Here is a 13,823-nt window from a genome sequence, read left to right on the forward strand (position 1 = left end):
TATTGTATTTGTTTCCGTTTTGTTTTTTTACTTTAAAATAAGATATGTGCAGTGTGCATAGGGATTTGTTCATAGTTTTTTTTTTATAGTCCAGCCCTCCAATGGTCTGAGGGACAGTGAACTGGCCCCCTGTGTAAAAAGTTTGGGGACCCCTGATATATATCATTGGTTGAATGTTTAGAGTTTGGAAGGGAAATTCCAAATACTAGAAGAATTCATTACTTTGAAAAATACATATAGGGATGATGATTTATTTAAGGATTATAGAGGAGTTTAATTCTGAAAAAGATGGAGTAAATATATTCTCATTGGTGAAGGTATTGTTTGTGTGTTTGATTTTATTCTTTTCAATTAAGGAGGAAACTAATAGAGATTACAGCTTCCCAGCTGGCCTTGAAGACCATATTTTGGAGGAGAATATGTCACCTAACACAAGTATCTCAGGTTTGGTCCCCAGTGAACTTACTCAGAGCAACACAAGCCTTGGCAGTAGCGGCAGCAGTGGAGATATAGGAAAATCATACTATGCAACAGGTATGGGGAAGAATTGTCCTCTCTTCTAATTTACATGCCCTTACCTTTCCCTTCTCCCACAACACATACAGTAAGCCTTATTTGTTGAAATGATCTAATAGTATGTTTTTTAAGATTTTATTTATTGATTTTAAAGAGAGGTGATAGAAGGAGAAAAGGGGTGGTGGGAGAAGCAGGAAGCATCAACTCATCATAGCTTCTCACGTGTGCCTTGACCAGGCAAGCAGGGGGTTTCGAACCAGCGACCTCTGTTCCTCCAGGTCGATGCTTTATCCACTGCACCACCACAGGTCAGGCTGATCTGACAGATTTTTAATATAGTCACACCATACTATCACCGTTATTTTTTATGATCTACAAGTACTACAGTTACTTAGTGATTTTATTTTTAGTTGGGTATATCATGGGATTATATCATTTGTTCTTTAGTGTATATCAGAATCCCCTGAGAAATTTGCTTAAACATATATACAAATAACCAAGCCCTAGGCTAAAATTTTTGAGACTTGAGTCCATGGGATAGGGCCTTAGAAATAAATGTGTGTTTTTAATCAGTTCTCTGGGTGAATCAGAGGCATACCAGAGTCTGAGGGTCCCTGGGCTCTATCACTGAAATGTCTTAGCCCTGTGTTTTTTTAAAACTATAATTCTAGTTTATCCAACTTTGTATTAGAAAAATTTTTAATGTCCTGTGAAATTGAAAGATTTATATAATGAACAATTGTATATTCTCTATCTAGTTTTAACCTAACTTTTTCTCCCTTTCTCTCTCTCTCTATATATATATATATATTTTAAAAGATGCATAAATTTATTAAAACTTTGAAGACATTTACAATTTATTGAAGTCAGAAATAAAAATTTAAAAAAAAAATTTTTTTTTTGTATTTTTCTGAAGCTGGAAACGGGTAGGCAGTCAGACAGACTCCCGCATGCGCCTGACCAGGATCCACCCGGCACGCCCACCAGGGGGCGATGCTCTGCCCATCCGGGGCGTCGCTCTGTTGCGACCAGAGCCACTCTAGCGCCTGGGGCAGAGGCCAAGGAGCCATCCCCAGCGCCCGGGTCATCTTTTGCTCCAATGGAGCCTTGGCTGCAGGAGGGGAAGAGAGAGACAGGAAGGAGAGGGGGAGGGGTGGAGAAGCAGATGGGCACTTCTCCTGTGTGCCCTGGCCGGGAATCGAACCCGGGACTTCCGCATGCCAGGCTGACGCTCTACCACTGAGCCAGCCGGCCAGGGCCAAAATTTTTAATATTAACTCTAGAAACCTGAGAAGTCCCAGGAATTCAATTTAAAAGTCTTGAGACTTTTAAAGAATTCCTTAACTTTATTTTATTTTATTTATTTTTATTGCTTTTTAGATAGAGGACGGGGGGTGGGGAGAAGCAGAAAGCATCAACTCATTGTAGTTGCCTCCCATGTGTGCCTTAACCAGGCAAGTTCAGTGTTTAGAACCGGTGACCTCAGCATTCCAGGTCAACGCTAATCCACTGTGCCACCACAGGTCGGCAAGAATTCCTTGTAAAAGGTGTTAATATTACTTTCTTTCTTAGCCTGGTACTTGGAGTGTGTGTGTATAAAAATATACACATTTTTTACTGAGCCATTGAAAATAAATAGACTTCATGATACTTCCCCCTGAATGTTTTAAGTATGCATTTCCAAAGAGTAAGGGACATTCTGATATATACTGTGCTATGATGGGTACTTCTCTCTAGGTGAACTTCCATTTCCAAGAGGCATGAAAGGGCAGGATTTTGAAAAATCAGATCATGGTTCTTCTCAAAACACCAGCATGTCTAGCATCTATCAGAATTGTGCAATGGAGGTAAAAGTTCTGTTTCTACTCATGATAAAGTGGCTATATACATAGTTTTATTTCAGAATGACATATAATAGAATTCTACAATACCCTTGTTGACAGAATAATAAAATAAGTCATTGTGTTGAATTTGCTTAATGCCTTATGTAAGCAGGGCAGTAAACATCATTTTTACCTATAAATTAATTGAACTATTAATTCCAAATTTGATCAGCAAAATAAATAAAATTCTATATCTCAGAGAATGCTTGTTTAAGATGATCATTGTGGGGGTTTACAGTATCTACACTTTTCTACTCTTAGGTTTTGATGTCAAGTTGTTCACAGTGCACAGCTTGTGGAGCTTTAGTTTATGATGAAGAAATTATGGCTGGGTGGACAGCAGATGATTCAAATTTGAATACAACTTGCCCATTCTGTAAAAGCAACTTCTTGCCTCTTCTTAACATTGAGTTTAAAGACTTCAGAGGCTCTGCAAGGTTAGTATTATAAAAGCTCCCATAAGAGGTAAGACACCCCAAAGGCATGACTCCTGGTACATTCCAGGTGTCCTTTTCCTTTTTCTACATAACTTTCAGTATTTGAGTGGAAAATAATGGTAATGTAGGAGACTGCTTTTTCATTTTATTTAACATATAATTATCGGTAGCAGTTAATTTAACTTTAACTGCTATAGATAATTGAAACTAATGTTATAGATAATTGAAAACTCGAATGTTAGTCATTCTGCTTCAGTGACCTTAATTATGTCTTTTAGAAACAAACTAACAAATATAAAGGTAAGGGGGTGAGGGCTTGAACTCTTCTTTTGTTTTAGTGAGGGAGAGAGAGATGGAGGGACAGAGAGAGAGAGAGAGAGAGCGAGAGAGAGAGAGATGAGAAGCATTAACTCATAGTTGTGTCACCTTAGTTCATTGTTTGCTTTCTCATGTGTGCCTTGACTAGGGGACTACAGCCAAGCCAGTGACCCCTTGGGTTTCAAGTCAGTGACTGTTGGGCTCAAGTGAGCGAGCATGGAATCATGTTTATGATCCCACACTCAAGCCGGTGACCCTGCACTCAAGCTGGCGACCTTAGGGCTTTGAACCTGGGTCCCAGGCTGCAGCTCTATCCACTGTGCCACCACCTTGGCTTGAACTCTTCTTTTTTTTTTTACAGAGACAGAGAGTGAGTTAGAGAGAGGGATAGACAGGGACAGACAGACAGGAATGGAGAGAGATGAGAAGCATCAATCATTACTTTTTCATTGCACATTGCAACACCTTAGTTGTTCATTGATTGCTTTCTGATATGTGCCTTGACCGCGGGCCTTCAGCAGACCGAGTAACCCCTTGCTGGAGGGGCCTTGGGTTCAAGCTGGTGGGCTTTTCCTCAAACCAGATGAGCCCGCGCTCAAGCTGGCGACCTCGGGGTCTCGAACCCGGGTCCTCTGCATCCCAGTCCGACGCTCTATCCACTGCGCCACCGCCTGGTCAGGCTGTAACTGGTAATTTTCTATATAGAGAAATGCTCAAATAGTAAGCAATGAGAAGAATACTAGCTGATCTATAATGTTCTATTTGTTTTATGGAGCAAGTTAACTTCATATTGTCTACTTTTAGCTACTTTTGAAAAATACCCAATTGTATAGGTATTTCCTTTTAGCTCTAGTTTTCCTTTTAGCTTCAGATGTGGAGCTGGGTGAAACCATACTCCAATTCCTGATGTAGTATCAATGGTTTGTGCAAGGTCCCTCTTTTATTATCTTCCTCCCCTTGCACCTTTTCATTTTCATTGCTTGATCCAACAAAGACATTGTGTTGTTTGTGGTATATCCTTGAATATATACTGCTCACAGAAATTAGGGGTATTTCCAAATGAATATGAAGCAATAAAATATTCCCTGTTATTATATGTTGTTTTGCAGGATTGTGTATTTTTAACTTACATAATTAGAATAATACTGAAAATCTCTATTTTTATCACTCAGTTTAAAATCTGAGTTGCTCTGTGTAAGTCTAGTTTATTTCTTTTGCAGGAAGTTAATACCTCATTTTACTTGTCCATTATCCTAGTGTTCGATACTTCAGTTGCTTCCAGTTCTTTGTTATAAATATCACTGCTGTGAGACAATACACTGTAAAATACATGTCTACTTCTGGCCTTATGAAGTAGTTTCTCCCAGAATAAGTCTTAGGAGTGAGACCTTTGGATCTTTTCATACATGATTTTAATAAACAGTGGAAGATTGCTTCTTAGATAACTATTCCCACTAGTAGTGTTTAAGAATTTTCATTTCTGTACCTCCTTATTATCAGTTTTCTGATTTTTGCATTTTTTTTTTTCAGTAAGAGAGAAAAAGAGACCGGAAGGGAGCTAGAGATAAGCATCAACTCTCATAGTTGTGTCTCTTGAATTGTTCATTGATCACCTCTCATATGTGCCTTGACAGGCGTAAGGGGCTCCATCTAGGTGAGCCACTGACCCCTTGCTCAAACCAGTGACCTTGGGCTTCAAGCCAGTGACCTTGGGATCATGTTGATGATCCCATGCTCAAACTGGATGAGTCCACGCTCAAGCTGGATGATCCCATGCTCAGGCCAGTGACCTTGGGGTTTAGAACCTGGAACTTCAGCATTCCAGGTTGATACTCAATCCACTGTGTGCCACCACCAGTCAGGCTGATGTTTGCATTCTAATGAGTATATAGTGGTATCTCATTTTTGTTTGAATTTCTCTGAATTTTGGAGAGTTTGAGTATTTCTTTTTATGCTTGTTATTCCAGCATTTTCTATGAATTGCCTGTTTATATCCGTTGTCCATTTTATTATATTAAGCTTATTTTTCTTATTGATCTCTGCCTTGAATATTCTTAATATTAATTTCCTGAAGAGAAATCGTTAATTTTGCTGTCCTCATCCATTAATTTTAAACCTTATGATTTGTGTTTTTGAAGTCCTTTTTTTTAATTGGTTGATTGATTTGAGAGAGAGAGAGAAACCTCAATTTGTTCTTCCATATATTCATGCATTTATTAGTTGTTTTTTGCATGTGCCCTGACCGGGCATTGAATCCATAACCCTGGTGTATTGGGACGATGGTCTAACCAGCTGTGCTAGGGCTGGAGTCTTGTATTAAAAGTTGCTTCCAGAAAAAACTAAGAACTGTATGATTCCATACATAAGTGGGACATAAAAATGAGACTAAGAGACATGGACAAGAGTGAAGTGGTTGGGGGGGGGGGTGGAGGAGAGGGAGGGAGTAGGGGGGAGGAGCACAAAGAAAACCAGATAGAAGGTGACAGAAGACAATTTGACTTTGGGTGATGGGTATGCAACATAATTAAATGTCAAAATAACCTGGAGATGTTTTCTCTGAACATATGTACCCTGATTTATTAATGTCACCCCATTAAAATTAATAAAAAAATAAAAAAAATAGTTGCTTCCCATCTGTAGGACATGAAAATTTTCTCCTGAATGTTCTTCTGATATTTTATCTATAATATTTAGGTCTTTAATGCCATGACACCTCACATTCCCATATACACTTTACTGTGTGTTCTGTTCTTTTTTTTTTTGTATTTTTCTGAAGCTGGAAACGGGGAGAGACAGTCAGACAGACTCCCGCATGCACCCGACCGGGATCCACCCAGCATACCCACCAGGGGGCGACGCTCTGCCCACCAGGGGGCGATGCTCTGCCCCTCCGGGGCGTCGCTCTGTCGCGACCAGAGCCACTCCAGCGCCTGGGGCAGAGGCCGAGGAGCCATCCCCAGTGCCCGGGCCATCTTTGCTCCAATGGAGCCTCGGCTGCGGGAGGGGAAGAGAGAGACAGAGAGGAAGGAGAGGGGGAGGGGTGGAGAAGCAAATGGGCACTTCTGTGTGCCCTGGCTGGGAATCGAACCTGGGACTTCTGCACGCCAGGCCGACATCTACCACTGAGCCAACTGGCCAGGGCCTGTTCTGTTCTTTTTGTTAGTATCATATTATCTTTTTATTACTGTCCTTCTGTTATGGCTATAAGTTCCCCTTCATGGAATTTTTTTTATAGTTACTTATTTTAAAAATTATAAAATTCAGAATAACTAAGTTTCTTTTAAAAATTCAGTTAGAGTTTTTATTGGGATTGTATTAGATTTATAGATTTAATTTAGGGGAAATGGATATTCTCTTATCTGTGAGCATGGTATTTATCTTCATTTTTTAGATCTTTTTTATATACTTTTAGATTTTGCATAAATTCTGTACTTTTTGGTTGACTAATTATGTTTCTTAAGCTATTGTGGTATCTTATTTTATATTTTCTAATTGAGTATAAAGGAGCATTATTGATTTTCCTTCCTAATATGGGAATTAGTATAGAAAATTTTAAACTTACAGTTGTTTAAAGACTTTTTTTGTGGTGACACCCAAATATCCACCCCTGCATTCTATAATTAGTATTTTAATATTTTACAATTAATCATTTTTCATTTATCCCTCTAGCCATCCACTAATCCATCTTACATTTTTATTCATTTAAAATAAGCTATAGACATTAATGTACTTCTCCACCAAAGACTTCAGCATGCATATAATTCCTGAATATTTGTTTACAGTATATTTTTGAGGTAAAGTTGGAATACAATAAAATGTACAAATCTTAAATGTACCATTTGAACAGTGAATGCATATGTTTATGCAAATTCAAACCCTTATCAAGATATAAAACATGACTATTATTTCAGAAAATTCTCTTAATGTCCCTTGCAAGGCCCAACCCTAATACTGTCCCCGTCCAGAGAGAAAAGGAATGAAGGATAAGAGAAAAATAAAACACTGAATGAGTGTATGTGGGGGGGAGACTAGGGACAAAATAGAGATTTTATAAGGGGGAAATGAGGTTTTTATAAACCTTTATAGTTTAATACATGTTAAAATGCTGCTGTTGCTTCTCTTTCTTAACTTAGAAAGTTGATGAAATATTTTGCTTTTCATCTTCCTTCACAGCTTTCTTTAATGATTTTCAAAAACAAGGGATTTTATATTGAACTATAATGACCTCCTCTAGACCTTTCATTTGAATAGTTTAAGACAGGAGAGGAAGAATGAAAGCAGCAGTGTGAGTGAGTGAGAGAGAGAGAGAGAGGGGGAGAGAGAGAATGTGTGTGTGTGTGTGTGTGTGTTTGAAATAGGAAGTATTTCTATGAATTATATAATTCATTAATGACTGCTTTACCATAAAGTGATTCTAAATATGAAACTTAGAGGACTTTAAGATTTTTAAACACTAGTTTTTTGGACTGCTTCATATTTAGCTTTTTCCTGAAACCAAGTACCTCTGGTGACAGTTTACAAAGTGGCAGCATTCCTCTGGCAAGCGAACCTTTGGAGCACAAACCCGTATCCAGTTCAGCAGAACCTGGCTTGATCAACTTTACAGATTTCCCAAAACATAACCAGACCATAACTGAAGAAACAAGCTCTGCAGTTGAGTCAAGGTACCATAGCTTATAGAGAACACCTCATGATAAATTGGATATCCTTGTAAAAATTTCATCTCTAAAGATAACCTCACTCATGTAGGCATAAGTTCTGACATTTAAAAATTTAATCTTAATTTTTTACTACCATATATTGTTTAAATATCTAACAAATGAATCTGATGATGATTTTTTAAACTACGTCTAATGTTTTACAGTGTCTTACACGAAATTAATTTCTCAACCAGTAAAAAGTATTTCCCCTTTTAGTGTAGTCTTTGCCAGTTTCCAAAGACATACACTCTTTACTCTTAAATATTTATTAAATTAAACATATATTGAGAACTTATTGTATGCTAAGCATTATGCTAAACACTAAAAAAAGAATAAGTAAGTTCTGGTCTCTATACTAGGTGCATCATAGCCTGGTAGAGATTAAACATTTGTCAGTGATCTACATTACTTATTGGCATGCAGCATAGTTACTTCTAAGCAGTTTTGTTTAATAAATATGAAATAATATTTGAGTAAAGCAACTGAATGAGCACTTAATCTCTTTAAAATAAAACCTGTTATCTACCATATCACCTTTTCCCACCCTTTACCAGTCATTTACTCTATTCAGTTCTTCCAACCAGTTTTTAAAAAAATAACCTGAAGAAAATTTTATTCTTAGAAGGCAGTACTGACTCCTCTCATATGTATTCAGTAGACTCAAAATTCATTGTAGAAAATACTCTACAGATTTAGATTGTTTTACAGAACACAGTATCTCTTTTTCATTTTTTTAAGTGATGAAATACAGAATGCCAGTGGAGATGTTGAAACTGTGAAAGTATCACCTGTGCCTAATAGTTTATCAAAGCGGAATCTATCTTTGACTCGAAGTCACAGTGTTGGAGGTCCATTGCAAAACATTGACTTTTCCCAGCGACCATTTCCTGGCATTTCAACAGTTAGTCTTCCAAACAGTCTGCAGGAAGTTGTGGTAAGTAACAACATTATAATTATACTGTATATTCATGTAAGTATTTATTAGAACAGCACATAATTTGTCAATAGAAGATTCATTTAGATGACATGAAAAGTAGTAAGAATTTTTCATAAACAAAGAACTTATTTAAAATTTCAAATATGTACAAAAATAAATAGAAGAATAACATAAATGAGTCCCTTTGACCCACATCTAGATTCAGTAGTTTTCAACTTATGGTCATTCTTCTTTTATGTATACCCTCATTCCCTTCATTATAGATTATTTTGAAGAAATTTCAAACATCATATATTTCATTTGTAAATATTTCAGTATGCATCTCTAAAACCTAAGGACTTTTTTATAAATATAATTTATGCCACTATCAGACAAAAAAATAATATCAAATTATTCAGTCTTTGTTCAAATTTCTAATTGTCTCAATGTCAAGTATGTCTGTTTGTAGTTGGAGGAGTCAGGATCAAATAAAGCCCATGCACTGCCATTGGTTGATACATTTTTTAGTCTTTTTTTTTTTTTATCTGTAGACTCTCCTTTTTCCTTTTGCAATTTATTTGTTGATTACAACCCTATAAATTGGTACTTGTACCCACAAGCTTGGTCAGATTCAGGTTTTTTGTTGTTCTGTTTTGTTGTTCATGTTTACTTATTTTGGCAGTATGTTCCTCCATTGGAGACATGAACTATCTCTGTGATGTAAGGAGCTATTAATGCCCCATTGCCTAGATCAGGTTATTCATTTGGAACTTATAAAATGATGATAGTCTAATTCTGTTATCTTTATTATATGGAATACATGTATGAAGAAAAACTGTCCCTAGGTCTTCTTCTTGGTTTTCTAAAGTTACAATATATATTGGAGAGGCAGGAAAAATGTTGGGTCCCCCCCCCCCACCTTTGTTTACCAAATTTTAGAATAACAAGTTGTGTTCCTAGCATTTCCAAAGTGAACAGTTTACTTGCAGGAATAGGGTGTTGTTATGAAAAATTGATTTTAACATTTATACTTACATCCATTGCTGTTTTATCCTTATTGATGTTAATTATATTATTGGGCAGCTAGAATTCTCTACTAATTGGTGTCTTATTCCTTGATACAACTCTACTAGCACTTTATAAAATTTTTAAAAAGTTTTCTTGCTTTCTTAAACGACAAGATGTTTCATGTTCATGTTATATTATATCCTTCTCCAGACCTAGAATCAGCCATTTCTCTAAGAAACACTGGTTCCTTTTAGAGGAAAGTACAACTGGATACCTCACACTGGGTATTAGGGGTACTTATTACTGAGTTGGTCGTAAACATTTTAGTCTGATTATATTATGCATGACTTATGAAGTCTAGGTTGTTTTTTTCATTCATTATTTTGATTTATAAAACTGTTCTTTAACTACTTTACTTTACTTTTTGTTGGAATTAAATGTAAAAAAAATCAGATATAATTTTAAAAGGAGTCAAGAATGTTAACACAAAAGATTGCCCCATCTGTTTAAAGTTGTAGTAGATGATAAAATCACACATATTTTTTGGTCTCATCATCATAAAACATTTGAATTGAAAACGTTTTTTAATTTTAAAAAAATTGTCAAGGAAAAATTAGTCGTATACAAGCCATTGCTCTTATCAACATGATAGAAAAATTCATGTTTAAAATAGGGTCTCTTATATAAACTATTTACTTTATCTTATTTAACTTAAAGCTAATTATGATTAAGTACCTTTTTTTTTAGGTTTTCATTAGGGTGTTCTACTGCATAGAGCAATGGTCCAGAAATAGTAACTGATTTTGAAAGGATAGAGCTCATTAAAAAGTACTCTTAAACATACAGGATTAAATAGATAATATTCACATCTTTTTATATTTTTATTTTTTTAAGGATCCTTTAGGGAAAAGACCCAATCCTCCCCCTGTTTCTGTGCCCTACTTGAGTCCTCTAGTGCTTCGTAAAGAACTTGAATCTTTGCTAGAAAATGAAGGTGATCAGGTGATTCACACATCCTCTTTCATCAACCAACATCCAATCATTTTCTGGAACCTTGTGTGGTATTTCAGACGTTTGGACCTTCCTAGTAACTTGCCGGGACTTATTCTCACATCTGAACATTGCAATGGAGGTATACAGGTAGGGTATCAACTTCTATACTTGTATTACGTTGGTGTTGGTTAGGATGAGGCTTAACTTAAAGTAACAGAAAGTATACAACAATAGTGGCTTAATAAGATGTAGGTTATTTCTCTCACTTAAAATTTTGGAGCCCTGGCCGGATAGCTCAGTTGGTTGGAGCATCATCCCAAAGTGCAGAGGTTGCCGGTTCAATCCCCAGTCAGGGCACATACAGGAATAGATGTTCCTGTCTCTCTCTCTCCCATGCTCTCTCACTAAAATCTGTAAATTTAAAAAAAAAAAAGTTTGGATAAGCAGTTTAGGGTTCGTACCATTATGGATGTGAGATGCTTCTTTTTGCTCAGCTGTATCTGAACTCCATTTTCAAGTTATACACCAGGATGGCTGACTCTACTTCTAAGCTATCACATCCACATTCAGTTAACAGTGCAGATAAAAATGGATGAAAAAGAGTATGTCTTCCTTCTTTAGGAACAGTTCCTGGAGTTGTACATAATAATATTTCCCTATGTATTCATTTGGCCTGATCTTAGTTATACGGTCGTTTCTAGTTGCAGGTGTGGCTAGAATAGGTAGCTTTTATTCTAATCTGTCATATTCCCAGTTGAAATTTTCACAACCTTATTTTATTTATTTATTTATTTTTTTGTATTTTTCTGAAGCTGGAAATGGGGAGAGACAGTCAGACAGACTCCCGCATGCGCCCGACCGGGATCCACCCGGCACACCCACCAGGGGTGAAGCTCTGCCCACCAGGGGGCGATGCTCTGCCCCTCCAGGGCGTCGCTCTGCCGTGACCAGAGCCACTCTAGCACCTGGGGCAGAGGCCAAGGAGCCATCCCCAGTGCCCGGGCCATCTTTGCTCCAATGGAGCCTTGGCTGCAGGAGGGGAAGAGAGAGACAGAGAGGAGGGGGGGGGGGTGGAGAAGCAAATGGGCGCTTCTCCTATGTGCCCTGGCCGGGAATCGGACCCGGGTCCCCCGCACGCCAGGCCGAGGCTCTACCGCTGAGCCAACCGGCCAGGGCTCATAACCTTATTTTAAAAGACTCCTATTCTATACACCTGAAACCAAAACAAAATAAAATTTAAAGAAGAAAAAAGACTCATCCATATTTTTTAGATGATATAATTAAAAGTTAGAGGAGATAAGTAATTTTTGAAAGGCCACATACCTAACACATGATGAGGAGCCAAGATCCCACTCTGGCTGTGTTTGACTAAAGCTTCTGTGTGCTGGCAGCCCGGTTCCACTGGAGACAGTGAGCTTCTAGAGTTCCTTTATTTTAATATTGAATATTGAGAGTCAACCAACACCCCAAACATACATAAGGCCCCCACAAAATCTTAAAAGTATTACAAACTCATTTAAGTAGTACTACAACAAGATAGTAGAAACTATTACACTTACTCTTACCTTAAAATTTGTTGTAATGGCAGTTCTTTGATGTAGCTACTGTGCTAGATACCAAGTTATAATTCCGGTCCTCAATTTAGAATGAGAAACCTGCACTTCAGGAAATAATAGAATATTAATCTTCAGCTCTAAATAAAAATTTTCACACAGGACTTTAAGTTCAGAGTTTTTAAATAACTCATCTGTTTTATTTATTTATTTTTAAATTTTATTTATTTTTTCTTCTTTTCCAAGTGAGGGGAGGGGAGATAGAAAGACAGACTCCTAGATGCGTCCTCACCAGGATCCACCTGGCAACCTCCATTTGGGGCTATTGCTCTGCCCATCTAGCATCATGCTTGCAACCATGCTATTTTTAGTGCCTGAGGCAGAAGCTCCACAGAGCCATCTTCAGCCTGGAGTGTGGGAGCCATGGTTGCAGGAGTGGAAGAGAAAGAGAGAGAGAAGGGGAGGTGGAAGGGTGGAGAAGCAGATGGTTGCTTCTCCTGTGTGCCCTGACTGGGAAACAAACCTGGGACATCCACATGCCTGGCCAATGCTCTCCCATGAGCCAAACAGCCAGGGTCATCTGTTTTATAATCAAGTGTTGCTAGGTCCCCTTGCAATTATTATCGTTCAGGTACTAATACTATTGATGTTTTTTTTTTAAAGCTTCCTCTATCATCTCTGTCCCAGGATAGCAAACTTGTGTATATTCAGCTGTTATGGGATAATATCAACCTTCATCAGGAACCAGGAGAACCTCTGTATGTCTCATGGAGGAATTTTAGTAAGTAAAATAGAATTGAAGACACAAAAGACTCAAACTAACCATAAGTGAATGAATAAGCAAATTGTGGTACAAGCTATCTATACAGTAGAGTACTATTTAGCAGTAAAGAAGAATGGACTACTGGGGGTGGGTGTACTAGAATTTAATGTGAGAAACAAGTTCTTTTACATTATTTAAATGTTTTTATTTGTATTTAGTATTTCAAAATTCTATTTTAATTCAAATTGATTTGCTATTATATTGACCCATTTAACTCTGTCAGGTCTCCATATGAGTTGAGAGTATTTTTTTGTGATTTTTCTGTCAGCTACCACTTTGGTTAGATATTTGGAGACTAAATTCTATATAGTGGAAAAATAATTTGGATGTGTTGGTATAAGATCCATAATTTGAATTATATGGATACTGGTCTCATAGATTCTAGCTCATTTTTAGTTTTTTACATTTAGAATATATTTTTACAAGGGGTTTAAAGGGCTATCATCCAGTTCAGAAACCCTGTGAGAATCAATAAGAAAACTACAAACAACCAAGTAATAAGTGAGCAAATGATATCAACGGGCATGGAAGAAAAACATTAAGTGGCTTATACAAACTATATTAGTTTGATAGGGCTACCCTAACAGAATATTACAGACTGGGTGGCTTAAACACAGAAGTTTCTCACAGTTCTGGAAAAGTATAAAATCAGGGTGTTGGCAGTTCTGGTTTCTCC

The 13,823-nt window shown here is 37.2% G+C and overlaps 1 protein-coding gene across 7 annotated transcripts in view; it reads left to right on the forward strand.

The window, feature by feature from the left end:
• Positions 1–13,823, forward strand: part of DENND4C (DENN domain containing 4C) — a 141,830-nt gene that overhangs the window by 112,013 nt on the left and 15,994 nt on the right. For all 7 annotated transcript variants that reach the window (XM_066368235.1, XM_066368236.1, XM_066368234.1 and 4 more), the window contains 7 exons: positions 357–534; positions 2,254–2,363; positions 2,661–2,836; positions 7,636–7,818; positions 8,593–8,788; positions 10,673–10,918; positions 12,988–13,105. In XM_066368235.1, the coding sequence (XP_066224332.1) occupies positions 357–534; positions 2,254–2,363; positions 2,661–2,836; positions 7,636–7,818; positions 8,593–8,788; positions 10,673–10,918; positions 12,988–13,105 (1,207 nt within the window). The remainder of the gene's footprint in view (positions 1–356; positions 535–2,253; positions 2,364–2,660; positions 2,837–7,635; positions 7,819–8,592; positions 8,789–10,672; positions 10,919–12,987; positions 13,106–13,823) is intronic.

The sequence above is a fragment of the Saccopteryx leptura genome, chromosome 2 (genome assembly GCF_036850995.1).
Source record: "Saccopteryx leptura isolate mSacLep1 chromosome 2, mSacLep1_pri_phased_curated, whole genome shotgun sequence".
Classification (NCBI taxonomy): Eukaryota; Metazoa; Chordata; class Mammalia; order Chiroptera; family Emballonuridae; genus Saccopteryx; species Saccopteryx leptura.